General features: G+C 41.5%; 1 protein-coding gene across 1 annotated transcript in view; it reads right to left on the bottom strand.

Annotated features, from left to right (window-relative positions):
* Positions 1-796: 796 nt before the first annotated feature.
* Slc35b3 (solute carrier family 35 member B3) overlaps positions 797-21,455 on the bottom strand; it is a 29,332-nt gene continuing 8,673 nt past the window's right edge. Inside the window, exons 4-10 of the mRNA XM_021180884.2 lie at positions 13,626-13,780; positions 12,179-12,286; positions 8,982-9,079; positions 6,869-6,961; positions 6,366-6,477; positions 3,789-3,858; positions 797-1,408 (exon numbers count right to left, since the gene is read on the bottom strand). Of these exons, the coding sequence (XP_021036543.1) occupies positions 1,258-1,408; positions 3,789-3,858; positions 6,366-6,477; positions 6,869-6,961; positions 8,982-9,079; positions 12,179-12,286; positions 13,626-13,780 (787 nt within the window). The 3' untranslated portion in view covers positions 797-1,257. The remainder of the gene's footprint in view (positions 1,409-3,788; positions 3,859-6,365; positions 6,478-6,868; positions 6,962-8,981; positions 9,080-12,178; positions 12,287-13,625; positions 13,781-21,455) is intronic.

Consider the following 21,455-nt stretch of genomic DNA (forward strand, 5'->3'; position numbering starts at 1 on the left):
CTTTCTTTCTTTCTTTCTTTCTTTCTTTCTTTCTTTCTTTCTTTCTTTCTTTCCTTTCTTTCTTTTTCTCTCTCCTCTCTCTCTCTCTCTCTCTCTCTCTCTCTCTCTCTCTCTCTCTCCCTCCCTCTCTCCCTCTCTCTCTCTCTCTCTCTTTCAGGATAGGGTTTCTCTGTGTAGCCTCAGTCCTGGAACTCACTCTGTAGACCAGGCTTGCCTCGAACTCAGAAATCCGCCTGCCTCTGCCTCCCGAGTGCTGGGATTAAAGGCGTGCACCACCACTGCCCAGCTAGACTGTGAGATTTCATTAGCATCTGAGAAGCAGTGCTGCTTAGGTTAAGAAATATACCTGTGTTTCTTAAACTATCCCACTTCATCTGAACCTTGAAATCAAATTTCACCCTTATACAAAGAGCTAGGATAATTCCATATAACTTAAGATGTTCACTTCAGTCCTCCAATTAAAAAACCCAAGGTAAAGCTGGCCACCGTGGCATTCTAAAACCCAGCGCATTTCCTTGAAGCGCTTCCTCCTGTGGAGAGATGAGGACGCTTTCACAATATTTTTACATTCTGAGTGAAAACCCAAGTTTTAAAGTGTATGTAAGTCTTCTTCCCACCTTGATTTTCTTCAATAACAAATTTTATTAGCACATTGTTTTTTTTAAAAAAATGACAGGATAATTTTATTTAAGTGAATGTTATTTTCTCAAAACTTTAAAAACCCAAGTTTTAAAGTATACATTAGCCCTTCATCCCATCTCCATTCTCCACCATAACAAATTCTATTAAAACACCATTTAAAAAAAAATCACAGGATAATTTTATTTATAAATGAATGGTATTTTCTCTACACTTCAAATCATCAGTTCACTCTTATAACAGAGAAGAATTTAAATAACACCAGCAAAACGGAATGGAGACACAGTGGCACTCACAGTACCGCACTGCAGGCTGGGAGGATTTCCAATCAGTCTTACAACACGGTCCATTTCCAGTGAAATGTTCAGAACATTGCTAGGAAGCACTTTCCTTCATACTGACTTTATTGCAACATGTCCTAGGTGTGGGCTCTTGATCATTTGGAGTTGATCAAAAGCCTGTATTCTGTAGAGGCAGATGCCAAGGAACCACCGGGTGTACAATCTGCTCATCTGACAGCAGCCTTCAGATCCTTTGGTTTGTATCACAAGCTTTTGGAAAGTGAATTGATTAATGGTTGTTCCCACAGAGCTTTATTTTAAATAGGAGAACGCAGTTCTACACAGTCTGTGCCAACGTCCTTGACTTTTTCATGTCCATAGCTTTCTTTATCATGTTGTACACCGATGGCAATCTTATTTTATCCATATTTTTGCTGTAAACATTGAGAAATATGCCAAGGACAACTAACAAGCCAGACCATATATACCTAAAAAAGAAATGAAAAAGTGGATATTAGCAATTAAGGCATAGAGTGGTTAGCCCATAATTACTTTAATCACATAAAAACTCGATATTAGAGGTCTAAATAATTGTATTAGAATCGTATGTTGGATAGAGACGGGAGGGGTTCATGAAGCCTGGTCCAGTTTGGTTCCCACTGTTTGGCTAACGACCATAACCAAAAGCAACTCAAGGAAGAATGGCTTTGTCTGGCTTACCCATCCCAAGTCCCTTTCTACAGAGGGAGGTTAAGGTAGGACAGAAGCAGAGACCATGGAGGAACATGGCTTACCCGTTTCATCTTTCTGGCCTGCATAGGTAGCTTTCGCATAGACCCCAGGAGCACCTGCCCAGGGATGGCACTGTGCACAGTGAGGTGAGTCCTCACATATTCGTCATAAGAAAACGCCCATAGGCTTGCCTACAGGCAAATCTGATGGAGACTTTCTTAATTTAGGTTCCCTCTTATAAGCAGACTCCTGACTGTGTCCAGTTGACATAAAATATAAACACCAAGAAGCCTCCCCCTAGCGACGGTACTAGCAGATGATGGATGCCAAGGGAGGGAGTATCAATTTTCTTCAGGGATGCAGCCCCAGGTTGGTCACATATGCTGTGTGTTACCCTACATCCACTCACAGACTAGCAGCACCAATTAGACTCAGTAGTTAATGAAAGATACAATAATTCAGTTGTGACAGAAACGTCAGGAGGGGAGGCCAGGAGCAGTTTAAAGAGGAGAGAGTAGGAGGTGGATTTGATTCAAAATTCATTGTCTACATGTACAGAAGAAGCCTTAAAAACTAGGTTGATTACATACAGGAAAAGTTTTACAAAGTGAGAGTAATTTAAACTTTGAGGTTATTGGCATATTCAAAGTCTAACACTTACCAAAAGACTTAAGACTATATTTAAAATACCAGCTTCCTGTCTATCAAAGGCTACACTGTATATTCAACCCAATACTCAACTGGTTGTCCCAGTAAAGTGGAACATAGATCACAAAAAAGGACACAGTCTGCAGGAAGCAAAGGCTCACTGTAATTTAATTACTAAAGTATGATAGCATATAAAGAAAGGTTATCTATAAACAACATACAACTTGTAATATATTGATGGGTATTTATTTTACAATTTTATTTAAAATTACCTATTTGTAAACTAGGTTTGTATTAATGACCTATAATATTCACATGAATTACTTTCAAACACATGATAGTAAAAAGACTGCTGAACACTTTCACAAAACCCACAACAAAATCATTAGGATACAATTTACAGAATATTTTTCTATCACTTATTGTTGTGCAAGAAAGCTATAAATAAAAATTTTACACTTTGTCTCTGTAACTGATGAAAGAACCCTGATATAGCTGTCTCTTGTGAAGCTATGCCGGGGCCTAGCAAACACAGAAGTGGATGCTCACAGTCAGCTAGTGGATGGATCACAGGGCCCCCAATGGAGGAGCTAGAGAAAGTACCCAAGGAGCTAAAGGGATCTGCAACCCTATAGGTGGAACAACAATATGAACTAACCAGAACTCCCGGAGCTCTTGACTCTAGCTGCATATGAATCAGAAGATGGCCTAGTCGGCCATCAGTGGAAAGAGAGGCTCATTGGACTTGCAAACTTTATATGCCCCAGTACAGGGGAACGACAGGGCCAAGAAGTGGGAGTGGGTGGGTGGGGGAGCGTGTGGGGGACTTTTGGGGTAGTATTGGAAATGTAAATGAAATAAATACCCAATTAAAAAAAAGAAAAAATAAAGAAAGAGAAAAAGAAAAATTGCACTAAAAAAAATTTGACACACATGAATTTTAAACATATCCTTTACATATATACAAGTGGGAAAGAACAGTCGCTTACTCAGCACATGTGTTACACTCGTGCTATCCTGAGAAATATGCACTCAGTCATTGTGCATGGCATACTCCACTCTCATCGGCACACTGACACGCCACAAACAGTTGGCCAGACTGGAACATATATCTTGCTCCCACTCTGTCACACTGGTGCGCACACCCCAGTAACAGTCAGTTACACTGGTGTGTACCCTTCACCCAGTCAGTCACTCTGTGTCCGTCATACACTCCCCTTTCATGCAGTCCCATGGTAAGGAGACCACATTTCCACTGGGCTTAGCTGGGTAACTAAAATATATAAAATGACATGCACAGATTCCTAAAATAGGAAAAAGCACTTAATAGATAAGAGACTGGGATGAAAAGAATTCTTTGTGGAGGACAACAGGCTAACACATGTTAACATAAATTTTACAAAGTAAAAGTTAGAAAAACACTGCTGTTTAAGGTGAAATATGAAGTCCAGTATCTAACTTTGAAACCCTTATACATAAAGTACTTACTGAAAAGTGAACGGCTTAGCAAAGAACAGGAAGGACAGGACAATAGTCATTGCTTTCCTTCCTGTTGTCACTGTAGGGAAAAGAGTTAGATGCATCTTACTGTCATGGTAATATTTGGAACTCATTTCTGTACAAATATTTATAGGTCTGTGTCTGCCAGAATCACTAAGATCCCAGAAACAACACAACCAACTTCATACAGAGGTAAAGGTCTGGAGCCATGGCACTGATCAAATCCAATGTCTAAGTACAACTGTCATAACTGTTCATCAGCTGCCACAGCACACTGGAGCCATAATGAGAGGCTTTCAGTGTAAGAAAGTATTGGGTAGAGCAAGGGTTATCTGAAGTGGAAACTTCTAGTTTCATTGGAAAGCGAGTTAGGTCAAACAATAGTTTGCTGGGGCACTCATGTGAAAGGATGTCTTGCTAGAGCAAACACGTGAGAGACTGTTTTCCTGAAGCAGACACAGGTGGAAGGACCCTTGATGAGGGAGTACAGATATAACCCCGCAGACAGTGGGAGATGAGCACTGAGCTTGGTTTTCTTTGTCCCGCCTCTCTTCACTAAGGACACACATGTATTGGTTTGCCTTCCATAGCATTGTTGAGCTCAAACTGTGATAACGCTACCATTGGGAGAAACTCGCCCAAGAACTGCTCATAAGGTTCTTGTGGCAGCTTGCCGCTGCTGCAGCCCACCTCAGGCAGGTTGGCGAGCCTGGTGGTTTCTTAAGAATTGAACTATAGCTGCCTGGTGTCTGCTTACTTAAAGGACTGGACTGTACAGGCCGGTTCATACCAGTGTTGGCGTGCTGAACAGACTGCTCTGCAGCTGCTGGATCTTATTTGGTGTTTCTTACAGGACTGCACTGCTGCCCAAGATGACTGAGCTCACCCCCAGGAACTACTGAGCAGGTCCAGTTCCCTCATCCTACTAACTTCTCTCTTCCACTACCTCCGCTGGGTGATGGGCTAGAGGAGAGGCTGATCCTTATTAAAAATAGGTTGCAAAAATTCTGTCTACAGTTATCCTCCTAACATAGTGTAAGGTTCATCAGTATTGGGCATTGTTTGTTTTTGAGACAGGTCCTGCCATGTCTTGTTCATCCTGCTCCAGCCTCCAACCCACTGGATTCAAGGCATGCACTGCATGCACAATGGCTTACTTAGGCCTGGAGACCTCTGTGGCTGGGACAGTAGTTCCGACAGTCCTCGTGTCTACACATATGTATTAACACCGCTTCCCACTCTGGGTATTCCTCATCAGCCTCTGCTGAAGGCCCGAGACTGTCCGACTAAGCGCAAGCAGAAAAGGGGGCACAGAGTTCTCCTTGTTGGCATTCTGCCCTCACACTGCTGCTCTCTGTCCCAGATCTTGTCTCAGAGTCCTGTTCCTGGCACTTGACATTCAAGCGTGAGTGGTGAGTGACTCAAGACCTTGCTTTGGGAACACATGTCAAGGCCCAAGCATCAATGGCTGGTTTTTAGGGCATCTATTTTAGCTGGGCATGTGTTCCTGTCTTCCCTAACTTAGGTGTGGTTGTGTGACAGGCTGTGGCGGAGGAAAATGTGGGTAGATGTGTTATTTCTAGAGGACCATACGTCTTGTAAATTCTCAGCCTCCAGGCAGCCGCCTTGCAAGAAGCCGATGGTAGGGAGGGTACTGAGGACCAACCATGGTGAAGGCAGCAGCTGGGGAGCCAGGGCTTTGCTGGAGTCCTGACTCTAGCAGGCTGTCACGTGAGCCACTTAACCTCTCACACTCACATTATCTGAGTTTATAGTGCCTGCTGGTTGGGACTCACTCAAAATGGTGTCTAGTACACAGGAAGGGCTCCATGTTAGCTGTTACTAGTCCTTCCTTTGCCTTTTGACAGTAAAAACTTTCTGCCTCTATCATGGACAGGTGTGCATTAAGAGCTCTGGAAAATGATGCAGTGGCCACTGGCTCCCCTCACTCAGCCCCCCATTTCTCCAAATATCTCAAAGGCAACCTTCAGTCCTCTACAGTGTGGACATGGACACACTCATCACTGCTGAAGAAAGACACAGATCTGGGGGTGGTGTCAGGAAACATCCACGTCAAAGGCTTGAAAAATGTAAAATGCATCCGCCATACTTTAAGTGTAAGGAAGACTGGAATTTCAGTGATCAATTAAAAGTATATGAAAGTAGTATTTCCCTTAAGGGGTTTCATTCCATTATAGTTTTACAGAATTTTTTTTCTAGTGTACTTAATGTTTTTCATGAAAATGTATATACATGACATAAAAATGAAGCCTTCAGGGCCAGGGATGCAGCTCAGTGGCAGAATGTGTGCCCAGCATGCTGAGGGCCCAGGGTTTTCCCCAGTAATGCAGAAATGGGGAGAAAGATGAAGTCTTCAAAACAGGAAATCAAGACCAAAACCCATTTCCTTTAGAACTCCACACAAGCTACTGGAGTTTAAGCTGGAGACAAGCACTATTTCTAGGGACCAGATCCTGCTCTTCCATTCACAAAACAGTATCAGAAGCAATGTTAACTTTTACTTCAATGGAAACATTTACTTCACAGTCTAAGCCAGTCTCCTACCTGTTACAGCCAGAAGAGCACCAAAGATTTTAATGAGGGCCAGAACAAAGGAGATTCCAAAGTATCCAGTGAGGGAAAACAGGAAGGCATAGCCATAAGTCCGAACAGGGTTCTGCAAGGAAAGATGGCCTGTTAGAAAAGTACAATGCAAACCCTGAGGTATCACACACAGTCAAGCACAGATTTTAATCAGCCTCCTGAGTGGCAATAAGTCACTGCACAATGCAGTCAAGCAAACAATATTTAGTTTGTATTTAATGGGAAAATATTGACGATATGAGAAATCCTTGACTGGTACATTACAAATTTCTTAAAAATTAACTTACAGGGTAGAGAATGAATAAAAAATTAAATATCAATCATTTCTGAGAATCTGTAATGTTGTATTCAAAGGGTTACCAATTTATATCAACAGTAGCCATTTTTGAACTAGGCAAAAAAACAGGACAGAGAAAATTATTAAATGTAAGATGTTTATTTTTTAAAATGCAAGGAGTGCTTACCTTTGAACAAAATGCCACTGCAGGGCCCAATCCACTAGTGCATGACAGTCCCAGCAAAATGTACACAAACCCGATTGAGTAGGAATACAAAACCTGGCAGAGGCACAAGCAGGAAAATGACTACCACACTGAAACGGGAAATGCAGGGGTATGCACACACAGCATAGTTAACCTACTCAAAATCCGTGCTACGAATAAAACATTTCTACAGCAACATTATTATCACTGCCCTATGGCTTAAGTTTCTAGAAATAATGGCTGATTCTAGTGGCCCATGAACCAATATCTAAATGCATATATAGCATTACATAATGAAAAATCCATGGCATATGAACCCTTCCATATACTCTTACATTTTACTTATTGAAGCAGATTTTATCATTCTAAAAGCATAAACACAACAAAATCCTTAAAGCCACTTATAAGATATGAAAAAATACCCTGAACATTGGAGGGTGTAAAAGATATGAGAATCATCACTGTAATTTCCCCAGCCACTCTCACTCCAGCTTCTTAGCCTCCTCACCGAGCGGTGTGTCAAACACCGTGTAACTGATATGCCTGCTACAGGTCAGCTATGCTACCCCACATGTGTGGACTTCTCACGAGTAAAACTTTGACTTTCAAATGAACACACTGAAGCTTCAGATTGTAACCGCCCCAAAGGAGAGCCAGAAGTATCCTAGGATAGGAACCAAGACTTCAGTTTAAAGCCTGTGGACCTCTTGGCTACCTTGAGTTTCCAGGTGACCTGCCTGGTCTTACTTGTGAGGCCATCTTTACCCCAGCCATGAGGATTAGTGACAGTGATCACGAAAATGCCTACCAAAGCTCAGGTTCCTGTTCTGGAGATGTCACTTATGATGCCCCAGACAGCAACAGGAAACAGAGCTGCTTTAATGTAGTGTGTTCCATCTGAACAGCAAAGCAAGTGTGCTCTTGCTGTCTGTCTCTCTCTCTCTGTGTCTGTCTCTCTCTGTGTGTCCGTCTCTCTCTGTCTCTCTCTGTCTCTCTCTCACACACACACACACAGACACACACACACAAACCAACACACACAAACACATTTTCCTATATAAAGACAAAAGCAGAAGATGTTTTTATCTTTAGAATACTGTAAAGTCCAGCAGACATCTAAAGGACGCAGTTTAGAAGCCTGGGGAAACAGCTTAGGGATTAAGAGTGTGGACTGCGAGGTCAGGTTGTTAGTGTTCACGTTGGGCGGCCCACACTCCAACTCTAAGGGGAGCTGACCTCTGCTGGTATCTACCTTCACGCACTAGCATGCACACACACACACACACACACACACACACACACACACACACACACACACACACTTGCTCCCTCTAATATTATACAGTTAAAAATAAAAATATTTTTAAAAGACATGTGAATAGAAGGAAAGACCTTGGTCTTATACTGAATTACGTACAGATGTCATGTCCCTAAATTAACTTAGAAGTCAATGTCCCACCAATCACAATCTCAGTGGAATCTCTAGTTTATGGGAGGCTTCTAGTAACTCATCCTAATGATGGGGAATGAATGAAGCTGCTCATGTTTCTGTGGGTGGAGGCAGATATCAAGGTTAGAGAATTCAGTTCAGACGCTTCTGTGAGGATGTGAGATCTTTTTTTAAAAGGCATCTAAAACAAGTGGGAAGGGTGGGATGTGTAATATACAGAATTGGGTTTTAGCAGAAACTGTAATAAAAATTGGAAAATATAAAACTAGTAAGTAACATAGATGAAAAATTTAAAATCTTGAGTTGGAAAAGGCTTTGACATGTAGCCAGAAACCATCAATAAGAATTATAAACTTCCACACTGAGTATAACCCAAAGAGGAACACAAACAGAAGAAAAACAATGTCACAGAGGTTTTTGTAAACAGATAAAAGATTACAGAAATTAATGAGAAAAATATTGATTAGTTATACAATGAGCTCCTAGCAGTGACAGGCTTTTTTCTGACCTTCCACAGTATTCTTAGCGTTATGTTCACATCAGTGATCAAGTAGATTAAAATGCACATTAAGTCTTTGGCACTGTAGCTATTTCATAAAAGCAGCAGTGCGCCTTACAGACTCGCGGAAGTGCTGGGGTCCTCACCATCTCCGAGTTGGAAGCATTGTGCAGTTTCATAGCTTTCTCCTGAACGTTCCCAATGACAGCATCTGCACACAGCGCCAGGGAGATGAGCATCACACCTTCAAGGAATAAGAGAACGATCCTCTTTAAACACACGGACGGGAAGCAAGGTCGACCAGAAATCTAACTGGGCTAAAAAAAATCAAAAGCATGCTGTCACTCCCATTTGGCTGGAATGCTGCCTACTCTGATCTGTAGCTTGCTTTGGTAGGCACACAGTGATGATAGTAACATAAAAAAGACGGACACTACCAAACTGATTAATACTGCCATCAGGACCACACTCATCACAGTTCTCCTTTTAGCAAGGATGGTGTGATGGAAGAACAAGTATAGGAGAAACTCTTCGATCTACTGGGACTGGGAGCTGCACAAAAGATCAGAAGGGGAAAAAAGAAACACCAAATATTTAGAGGAAAATCTCTCTCTCACACACACACACACACACACACACACACACACACACACACACACACACAGTGTCTTTCTAAAACATTCAATTTAAAAGGAACACACAGGCATTTGCCAAGGTCACTTCTGGGGCATGGCTCCTGCCTGGAACTCTACACTGTCTCCTCTAGAAGTCGTTCTCATGTTCCCTGACCCACGCTTTCCAGGGAGCGCAGTTGACAAGTGCAGCTACAGCTCAGGATCTGCCCTCGATTCCGCAGGTGTCTCAGCTGCATCTAATGCAACAGTGACTTTGTTAGCCTGCCAGTCAAACTGTCCCAGTAGCTGGTCACATAAGCAAGCGTCCCTTTCTTTCATGTCCCTGAGGAGAATGTGAACAGTATTAAGTTATCACGCACTGAATAGCATAGTTTGGGTGATAGCACTCACTCCTAGGAAGCAGCACGCAGGTGTGCATGAGAACGAACAACCTGGTCATCCCTGAGCCTGGCATAGGAAGGAAAGGGAGTCACAGTTCTCTCTGTGGGTTTCATGGGCCTCACAGGCTGAATGTGTAAGCCAGTGGCTCTCACCTTCCTAAAGCTGTGACCCTTTAATACAAGTTCTCATTCGTAGTGACCCCCAAGCATACAATTATTTTCATTTCTACTTCCTAAGTGTAATTTTGATGTTATGAATGGCAATGCAAATCTCTGACATGCAAGGTATCTGCGACGTGACTCCTGTGGAAGGGCCATTCAATCCCCAAAAGGTCAGCTGTGAACCGCTGCTCTAAAAACAGAGGGCACCAGTGCCCACCACTTTCTTTCATGAAGTGTGCTGGGTTGTATTTCTCCCAAATGTAGCCATGGAACTCAGGACCCAGAAGCTCTCTGTGCCTGAAGTACACCTTCCTTGGCTGTCCCGTCCGCCCCTCTGCTGCCCTCTCACTGCTGTGTGTGTGTTTGTGTTTTCTCAGCCCTGAGGTGATGCCACATAAAGTCAAGACAAAATCGACTGACCCTTGGTGCTCTTTGCCCGAAGAGTGGGCCTGATTTGTTCTGGAGAGTTCTGATATCTGTTGATACAATCTCTTCTTTCAAACCAAGACCATCGTTCTTAATTACTAAAGAGCACAGCAAATGGACTATTGAAAGGGAGTGAGTACACAGAGTGGGTAAGGTTTGTCTTAATCTTTTGGAGAGTGCTTTTCTGACTCTATTGACTTGGAACAGCACACCCTGCCACACCCAGATGTTATCATTCTATAGCCAAGTGTTGCTTTAAACACTTCCTAGTTTCCAGAGAATCATTTTCCATCTAGTCACACTCAACCTTATGCACACACACACACACACACACACACTGTAGAGTCAGGAGCATAAATGGGTCACCAAGAAGTAGTGAATACTGTACAGCAGAGTCCAAAACATAGAGAGGTTGATTTCACTGTTTTTCGTAAAGGTTAAATTTAAACAGGACTAGGATACAGTTTATACACAGAACGAGTACGCAGTTATCAGTCACCTCAAGCACACCGTTAGCCTGGTCACAGGTTAGGAGAGTGTGTTATTTACAAGCTTCAAACAGCATGAAAAATGGTTTCCACACCTTCTGCCATCTCCTCCTCTCCGCCCACCAGCTCCGTAGGAGGCAGTGTTCTCTCCATGCTACAGAAGGAGATTAATAAAGGGACTGCAAGCCACCCAGAAATTCTTGGTTATATTTTTACTAAATTTAATTTCACTCACTGCAAATTCGTGCCTTTTCTAACTTTGTTTTTCAACTAGAAGAGCCGATGGTGTCTGTTTCAGGCAACCTCTTGAAATGAAAGTCTGTGATGTAAAAATAAAGATTTCTTGAAAATTCTTGACTCTTGATGGCGAGAGGTGTGACTGTGAGAACTCTCTGTATATGCAGGGAGGTTCCGATGAAAGATGAGACCCCAAGCCCCCAGGACTGTGGCTGCTAGAGGGCTGCCCCCAGGCCCAACTCATTCTATTTAAACTTGGAGCACAGGCTGGTAACTAAGGCTAGGAAGACTGACTGATAACTGGTCTGATTGGTGAAAACAAGTGTGGCTCTAATGTAACCGGTATTTTCATTATGGAGATAATTAGCTTACACAGTGAGCTTGCTGGTATTCCAATACTGCCTTTCTGCTTGGTCTCTTGTGTTTTTTTGTTTTTGTTTTTCTGATGTGGAAACTTTAAGTGTAATTTTAGTCAAGATAAATGATGGTATGACACTGTGTTCTTAGTAAAACTTAGTAAGTATTCTGTACATGCAATAAATGTCCCACATACCCACAAACAACTTATCTGAATGATTATTAAAATAAAGACAAGATTCTAGTATTTATTTTTATCCCTGGACATATTGAAAGACTTATTTGGCTTTTGAAAAATATAAATTTTAATTGACAAAAGTTAGTATAGCACACCTTGGAGGAAACTTAAATCACACACAAATAATTCTAATTTATATCATCGTGATTTCCCCACAACTTCTGTATGCAGGTACAGGTCAGCACACACATGCCGACTCTCATGTCTGGCAGCTATTGATGTACCTGGAACCGCTAGTCACGCACCTCCACGTCACAGCGCTAGAGCTGTGATACTTTTACTATCATTGGAAAGTCCGAGTGAGAGCCTTGTTAAGTGTGGGACGCACGGACATTATAACATCATTTAGAGTCCTCAAGAAATCTTACAAATTCTTATTCAAAATAAAATTCAACTTAGGGATACAAATCCATTCCTCACCTGTCAGATTAAAGTTTGGTACAATTGTGCTGTCAGCGAGGGTAAACCAGATCAGGCCAAGGCTCATGCACACTGCGGCAGACACATCTGCAAGGTTGTACCGCTTTCCTATGTGAGACAAGAGGAAGATGGGCTCATTATGCAAATAGTTGCCTGGCCTGCCGTCCACTCACAGTGCCTCACCAAGCAGAATATGGATCGTTGTGCTGTTCATGCCTAATGCCCAAAGCATAAGGAACACTCAGATAGAGCGTACAACAATCCTAGGAGGTTTTAGTTTCAACCAGGCACTGCGTGTTCTTGTAAGACAGAAATGGGATCCTATTTTAGTTATTATGACAGGAAAACAAGAATCAAAACCACTCACATGCACCGACCGCTTATTCAGAGTATATGGCCTGAGAATGCACCTGAGGGGATTTTGTTGTGACATCGTCAGGGCACTCACACAGACTGAGATGGACGTGATGTCATTGGGCAAATTTATCTCAGGGGAGTACTTTCATAATCCCAGTCTACTGGTGAACAGGTTTCCTTATACAGTGCATGACTGCAATTTGGGAAGACTGGAAAAAATAAAGGATACCCCTCAATTTTAACTATTGATAGAAATGAGTATATCTTTTATTTATTAAAAGGCTGTGTATGTTCTTGCAGTTTGTAAGCTTAAGTCTACTGAGGGAAGAAAGTAATGGGTCTGGCTATTTTAAACACTGTTTCAGCTTATAAATACCAATGTGAAGACCATTAGACAGGGGAGAATTTACTCATTTTCCTTTGCCTCTCTTTACAAAATGACACGTATTCTAACCTTTGGTAAAGATTCTAAGGAAATGTATGTGCCTAGTCAGAAGTTTTAGTAGAGACTGAGGTATTTGTTCCATATGAACAAACCACTATCTTTAATGTCCAGGGAGGTGGCTGGTACATTTCCACTGTAAAAGGTGGTCTCTGGGAAGGCATCTTGATGCACAAACTGAGAGCAGGCTGCCTAAGCCCTTCAGTGATGGGAACAGCTTCAAGACAGGGACCAGGCAACAACTTGGCCCAACGCTTGCTGCTCTAACTGCCTCCTCTTTCTATCCAGCTTGACCCAGATGGGTTCTAAGTCATCAGAGAGCTGGTACAGTCAGTCAGGGAAGAAGTGGGTCCATTCAGACATGCCTCACTATGCAAATATAGCACTGTGTGGATGCACTAAATTCCAAGATAAAAAAAAAAAACAAAATGCTGGCTATTCTCTCTTACATCCAAATTATGAACCTCAAATCAATATTCAGAGAAATATCAATGTTTTTATGACACCATATTTTTACCAGATATTGTACTATTACAATATCTAGAATGCTCAAGAACTCAGCTGTGGACATTTAATTGTTTTTCCTAATGCCAGATGCCACAACATTGTTGTGTGCTTCAAACAGTATAAAATGCATTATTACTGTACCTTGAATAAAAACTCCTCCTAGCATAACAGGAATCAGTTTGCAGCACTTGAAGATGACTTGGGTTGGATAATTCAGGTAGCCCAAGGAAGTGTTTGATAAGCCCATAGTACCCACAGTTAGAAAAGCTATTATCATGTAGGTTTTTCCTGGTATTCTGGAAGAGACAATTTTTAAAACCTTCATTGTGGGACCCAGTTTCATAGTACTTTAAAGATGATGGCTTACAATGCGCTTCCCTGATCTCTGGCTAATGTTTCTGGAAGTATACGTTTAAAATGTCATTCTTTTCAAGTTGTAACACTGCTTATTTGTCATGATATTGATAAAAATCACGATAAACTTTTATTGAATCATCACTGAGGAATCTCAACCATGTGTTGTAATAGTAAGATATTTCCTGAGATTCTAACTCATGGATAAATGTTGATCAAAGATTTTGTTTTTATAGTAGCTCTAGGTATAGATAAAAACTATCTTGATTCAATTCATAAAAACAAAGATGATTTAAAACATATAGGCCTCTACAGTGGTGAAAGTCACCAGTCACTACTGTTGTAAACTAACGTTTAAACTGCTGCTGTTTCCTAACTCTTCCATCCAGCATTAGGAAAACCCTGACCACCAGGAAAGTCAGAGGCCTTCTCAAGGACAAGGTCCTGGCCTGACAGCTCCATGCACGAGGCTGCTCCAGTGTCTTACAAATCACTCTTCTATTTTCCGCATTACAGTAATCAGCTTCAGATAAAGTTTCTGATGCTGTTTTTGTAACCTCTACTTTTTTTAGCGTTGGCTCTACCAGGGTTTCCTGAAGGAGAATCTGAATTTGCCATCTTTAGAACTTTAAGTCATTGGTATGGGCATATGCTCACTCTGAATACTTATTAATAGTTTAAAATAATAATCTGGCATACTGGTGTGGTGAACATAAAAAAGAATTATTCACGTAATTTGCTTATGCTGTGAGGTAACCTATATTTAGGCATTTACACTGGCATTTAAATCAAACACAAAGTCATACTTCCTCCATTTTTTCTCTTCCTCCTTTTTTGAGACAGGTTCTCTAACCCAGGTTGGCCTCAAATTCCTTATGTAAGAGGAGAACCTTCGCTTCTTCTGATGGACTGCCTGTGCTCCGGGATACCAGGTGTATGCCCCGCAGCCTGGCTTTTATGGTGCCAGTGACTGAACCCAGAGCTTTAAGCATGGCAAGCAAAAACTGCACCCAGTGAGCCAGACCCAAACGCTACTCATCTTTATATGGGTACACACACACTAAAATAGTGTATTAGAAAAATTCAAGTGAAACATATTATTTACCCTTTGAACTTTGACTTTTTCACATTTAAGTACTCCTGCAGGAGTAAACATTAAAAATCCAGTGCAAAGAATTGGCCCACCCATAGGGTAACCTTCGGTTTCTACAACTGTATTTCCTCAGACCCTGGAGTCTGGCCAATTGCTGTCCTTATCAGCAAAGGAGGAAACATCACTCTCCCAGCTAAGGATAAAAACCAGAAAACAAAACAAAACAAAACAAAACAAAAAAAACCCATACATTTCCTCCAAGATAAACTGTGAACAATGGTGGTCAGAAAGCAAAAATTCCAGTCAGCAATCTTATGAGGAAAGGTTACAAAAGTAGACTACAGGTAGAAAGGGGTTGCCTAAGGCTCAGGGGCTCAGGCAGAAGCTCTAAGCCCCAGATGAACTTGCTACATGACCTTATAAAACTGTCAGCCCTGCTCCAGGTGATGAGGAAAGGCAATGGCTAAAAAGTTATTTGGTAAGCAATGGCAGCACCATGTCTCAAACACGGGGAGCTGTGATGCTCCTCCTAAAACACTCAGGCAGGCGCAGAGCTCAGAGACTCCACAGGCCTTGACAGAGCTGAGGAGAGGCAGTGGGCAAACCCACGATCCTTACATTTTAGATCCTGTTCTCTGCTAATGTCTCATTCATGACCTTACAGACCTAGGAAGAGGAAACAAGCAAGCAGAGTGTGGGTCAAAGGCTAAAGAGCAACAGGCAAGGAAGTGCAGAAACAAGGACACCAAAGACAAGGAGCCCTGAGGCTGAGAGAGAGGCTGTAAAGCACCTCTGCTTTACAAGAGACAAGACAAGACAACAGGCCTCTGAAGAAACAGCCTCAGTTCACAACCGTATTGGCTTCAAGTCTAGAAATGTATCCCACAAAGTCTGTCTATGTTCAAGTCAAATGCAAGTTATTCTATTTTCAGATACTTTATGGTCACATGGCTAGAAAGCTGAGGTAAATCTAGCCCTCACCATATCTCATCTGGCTGGCTTTATAGGGAGGCACTTCCTTCTCACCCTCAGCAGGCAGGAGCCGTCTTTCCAAGAGCTAATGCATCATCAGCCCCTCACTAGTAGTTCTGGGAATTCTATTTATTTCCTTTCTAGTCTATCACCGAGTGTTATCTTGGAGTTTTAGAGCATGAAAGCAGTACAGATATTCTCGCACTTGAGGACCTAACTACAGCTGCTGTAACAATTTACCAGCAATACAATTTGGGAAATAAAATCTATAAAGAAATTTGTTAGATTCTTCCAGTAAGAATCTTGAATAAATGCTAAAATTAAATAGTTACCTAAGTATATACTTCAAAACAATTACATGTAGGAAATTAAAAAAGCTACGATGTTTTTAAGGCACTAAACATTTATAGAAAAGATGGGATGTCAGTACTGTCTTTATTATCTTTTAACTGTCCCACAGACACATGAATATACGCATCCTAGACTCGATGAAAGGATGAACACGCTTCATTACCTCCCAGATTGCATGCCCACATTCCTAACCACCTTCTGTTTATGGTCACAGGATTACTGTTCTTTGTTTTATATGCCATTAAAGATAAACCAAAGTAGTTTTTCAAATCTATATGATTACTGATTGAAAATATTTTCAAATAAGAGTTCTGGATTTAACAAAAAGAAATGTGTCTCTTTAGTATTTAGGAATACAGGTCTCTAAACCAAGACAAGAATGTGGGAAATGGGCTTGTAGGGAGAAGGGATGCTCATAGGGATGGGAGGGAAAAGAGGGAGGGACACACACACACACACACACACACACACACGTGCCAAAGGACAAACAGCAGTGAAAAGGATAGAAATCTTGGACTTTCAGTCCTAGCTGCCAGCTCTTCCTGACTTGGTGAAGAAACAGCAGTATAAAAAAGTTTCTATTTCAACATAGTGGGTATACCAAGCATGAGGCCAAGCCAAACAGCTCTGACTACTGTTGGGAGTTGGGGTGGTAGAGGAGCCTCATCCAAAAGGAAGTCAGTCCTGGTGAAGATGCAGGCAGCTCTATCCTGGAGACAGGCCAGGAAAAAAACTCTGATTCAGTGGTGGGTTTTGATGAGATTGGTGTTTCAGGCAGACAGGTCAGTGTTGGAGAGGAATCCCACCCAGAGGGCAGGGGCTTGGCACTGCCCTGAGGAAGCCCACTATTCAAACCTTATCTATATGGGGTGGCCTTAAAACAGGGAACAAGTAAGAGAGCCTGCTGTGGGAGCCGAGAACCCTGCTGCTTGACATTCACAGCTGTATTCCTCCAAGAGGGAGATCAACACTCAAGAGGGCTGCAAAGGATAAACAGATTGCTTTGTCTGCACAGATCTCAAAGCTCTGTGTGTGCCGCACTCCCAGCACACACAAGAGATGACTCCTTCCAAGCAGAATTTCAGTGACACCAAGAGGCTCTAGGTAAGGAGTCACAGGGGGTGAGGGTCTGACTACTCCACAAACTACAGGGATTCTGCTACAAAGACAAGATCTAAACTGAACATAGGCACTTGTTCACCACCACACAAACCACAGCAAAGACAAAAGGCCACAAGGCCACCTGCCTTTGCCGACAAGAAACCGCAGGACCTACAGAGAGGTGGCTATGGCTGCATCCTTCTGACCCCCAAGCTTTTCTTTCTTGGGAACACTTAGTAGTATTTTTATTTTACTGTATTTAAAATAGTTACATGTTTTTCTTTCTTACACTCATCTAATTCTATTTAGCCATTTTTCATTACTAAGCAAGCATTTCTATTTTCTTTTTCTCTTTATACTTCCTATGTTTTTCTTCCAATCCTTTTAGCAACACTTTACCCTTATTTTAGGAAACAAATAAACCTATCCTTTTTAAAAAGTCTCTTTCCTAACATTTATCTAATTTTGCTTTTGAAGTTTCTCATTATTGGAAAATCTTTTGTTTATTGGTTTTGAAATCTTTTGCCTTTTTCTCTTTTGTTCTGTAACCCTCTCCTCCTCTTGCCTTTCCTCTATTTACCCTTGCTTCTTTCTATTGTCCTTCCTTTTCATCTCATTCATTCACTATTTCCACATTTAGCACAATCCTTCCTAACACGACAGCAATCCGCCACTGGGTTTTGCCATTTTCTGTTTTATGTCCTTGGTGAAGTGTGAGCTGTACTGATTTTAAGTGTGTTCTATCCTCTGTGATGCGGTTTGCTTGTTCCCCTTTCTGAGTGGAACTAGGTAGGGACGGAGCCTTCAAGAAAAGGCTGCTCAATAAGATGATAGGAGTGAAGGAATAGTCAAACCAAGAGACGTGTTAAACTGCTTCAAAGAAAACACACACACACACACGCACAGAGACAGAGACAGAGACAGAGGGAGAGAAAGAGTGAGCACACAGTGTGATTTCAAAAGACCCCAACTCAATTATTGAATTCAATGATATTACTGAAATGGTAAAGTGTCAGATGAGACTTCAAGAGTGTATTAGTCAAAATAATAAGTGACCTTAAAGAATATGCAAACAAGCTGTAGGATTAAAAAGCAGGACTTGGAATGAAGTCAGAAATGTAAAAAAAAATTGAAAAAAGTGTGCATGTGTGTGTGTGTGAGAGAGAGAGACTGACTCTCAGTAATATGGATGAAAAATATGGGTAAGGGGGAAAATCAATAAGGAAATTGAGGTTTTGAAAAAAAGAAACTTAGAAATAAACTCAACGAATCAAATAAAGAAACAGTGGAAAGCAATCCACTTTTTGGCAATCCAATTGCCAAGAAATCTGACCAAGAGGAAGAAAGAGTTTCAGGGCTGGAGAGCACAAAAGACAAACCCTGCATTCCAATACCCATAAAGAAAACAATAAAGGGTTTTTACCTTAAAGCCCAAGAACTCTGCAATCCAACCTAAGAACCGTGGGTAGAAACTTAGGTAAGAATGGCAGGCATGCAGCCCATAAAACCTTAGCAGAAAATTTCACAGATCTAGAGAATGAAATGGACATCAAAACACAAAAGCTCATGCAGAATGCCAGACAGACATGAGCGGATAACAATGTCTCCATGGCACAGAATGCCAAGCAGACAAGAGTGGATAACAATGTGTCCATGGCACAGAATGCCAAACAGACATGAGCAGATAACAATGTGTCCATGGCACATAACAGCCAGGACAACAGGAATACAAAGAAACAAGGTTAAAAGCCATGAGAGGAACCCATCAGCTTACCTACAGAGACATAACCATCAGAGGAACATCAGCCTCTCATCCGTCACTTCAGTTGGGAAATCATGGAACGAGAGAGCTCAAGTGTGCTGACCCAGTTGCTATACTCAGCAGTATTATCTTTCAAAACTGATAAAGAAATACGAATATTTGAAGATAAGCACAAATTAAGGCAGTTCATGACCACCAACTTAGCATTACAGAAGATAGTTAAAGGAATATTATACACAGAGGAAGATGCAAAAACACTCTCAATCATGAGAGAATAAGGGAGTAAGACTTTCACAGAGTAGCAAACAAAGGTGAGCTCAGAAGGAATCCATCATGTCTGATGCAATACACCAGAAAACCCCTGGCAGGAGGGAAAAGAACAAGAGTCTAAGCAACAGAATTATAGTGGTTAGTACACAGTTTCTAGGAACAGATGACCTCAAACTAATGTATCCAAGAAGCATCTCTCTAGAGGATACCCACACTGAGAGTCAAAAGATGGAAGTCAGCATGCCAAACAAATGGAAACCAAATACAAGGCATAGTATTTTGATAGCTGATAACCTGAAATTAAATTAGAACAAACAAAAAGAAGGTCAGCATATTGTAATAAAGGGAACAACTGAAGAGCAGCTGCAACTACTGTGAATAAACATGCAGCAAACACTGTGGCTCATGACTTCATACAGACATGAACAGGCATTTACAAGTCACATGGGTGTAAGTGCAACATAGTGGGAGATTCTATTGTCAGTTTTCATCTCTACACAAGTCATTCAAATTAAAAATCTACAAGGAAACTTTAAGCTATACCACTGCTCAAATGGATTTAGCAGATATATTAGCTTTATTTCAGAGATGAAGCCGGCTCAGTAGACACAAATTAATGTAATATACCATATAAATAACCTTAAGAACAGAAATCACAAGATTATTTCAAAAGATGTAGAAAATAGAAAAGATCATGGACAAAATTCAATAGTCCTTCCTGATTAAAACCCTTTAAGATGATAAGAACAGAAGACCCATCAACAAAACCAAGGCTCTATATGACAAACGTATGGCCAATGTTATACTCAAAGTTCTCAAAATCTTAGCTAGAGGGCCAGCAAGATGGCTGAGTGGATAAAGTCACCTGCTGCAAGGGCTGACAACACAAAGAAGAGAAGTCAAACCATCCTCATTTGTATAAAACATGATCCTAGATTTAAAGAACTTAAAGACTCCACCAGATGATTCTTCATATGAATTTTATAAACCCAAACCAACTATGCTAAGGAAGAAATGAAGAAAATCCTACTTAACAACTGTTTAGAAAAAACAAACGAAAACAACAAAAAGAAACAACTAGCCTAGGAATAAATGTAATAACCCAAGGAGTTCCTGAAAGACTGCTCCAACGATACTTGTAGACACCAAAGAAAGACACTGAAGGTGACACTGGATTGGCAAAATTAATGAGAAAATAAGTGCATTATTAAAACTGATCTACAGATTCAACATGGTCCTATTATAATTCAAATGCATTTTTTTACACAATTAGTTAAGATAATCCTAAAAATCATTCATCGGTGTAACAGACCTCAAAGCACTCCTTCTAACAGAAAATACAATGCAGAAGGCATCACAGTAAGTTGTATTATAAGGCCTTATTGATAAAAAGGGATGACAGTAGATCCCCAACCAGATATAGAACACAGAACAGGAGAGATGAAAAGAAACACACAACTACACCAACTCATTTTTGACAAAGGTGTCAAACACACAATGGGAAAAAGACAACCCCTTGCAACAAATGGTGCTAGGAAACTGGATAAGCTAAGGCCTCGGTGACCCTGAAAGTGATAGTAGGCACTTTGCCTGATTCCCGGGCACCAGGCCCGTTACTAGCTGCAACTCTCCATAGATTTGTGGACATCAGTTATGTAAGGGGAACACCCTAAACCCCTCCAGAAGTAGAGGACATGTCCTGTGGTCACTAGGCTCAAAGCAGATCTCCATTTTAATGAGGTACTTAAAGGCCTGGAGGGCTTAGCCAATATTTTAGCTTTCCTTCTCAGACACTATTCCCTGTAAAAGGTATTTACCCTCAGGCCCGCCCTGAGAAGTGGGGTATGGTTTTACTCACATCCACTTTCTGCCATGGCAATAAATGTCTTAAAAGCATGGACTGCCTCTTTTCATCAGGATCCGCGGTGGGGAGTCACAGAGAAGGCCTTCACCTACAGAGTCACAATCCTGTAGAAGGCCTCTCTGTGCTTCCAGCCATGGCAGCCACCAAGCCAAGCTCAAGCCTACTGCAGACAAGCCAAAGATTCTCCCTATGGGACTAGCTGGA

The sequence above is a fragment of the Mus caroli genome, chromosome 13 (assembly GCF_900094665.2).
Source record: "Mus caroli chromosome 13, CAROLI_EIJ_v1.1, whole genome shotgun sequence".
NCBI lineage: Eukaryota > Metazoa > Chordata > Mammalia > Rodentia > Muridae > Mus > Mus caroli.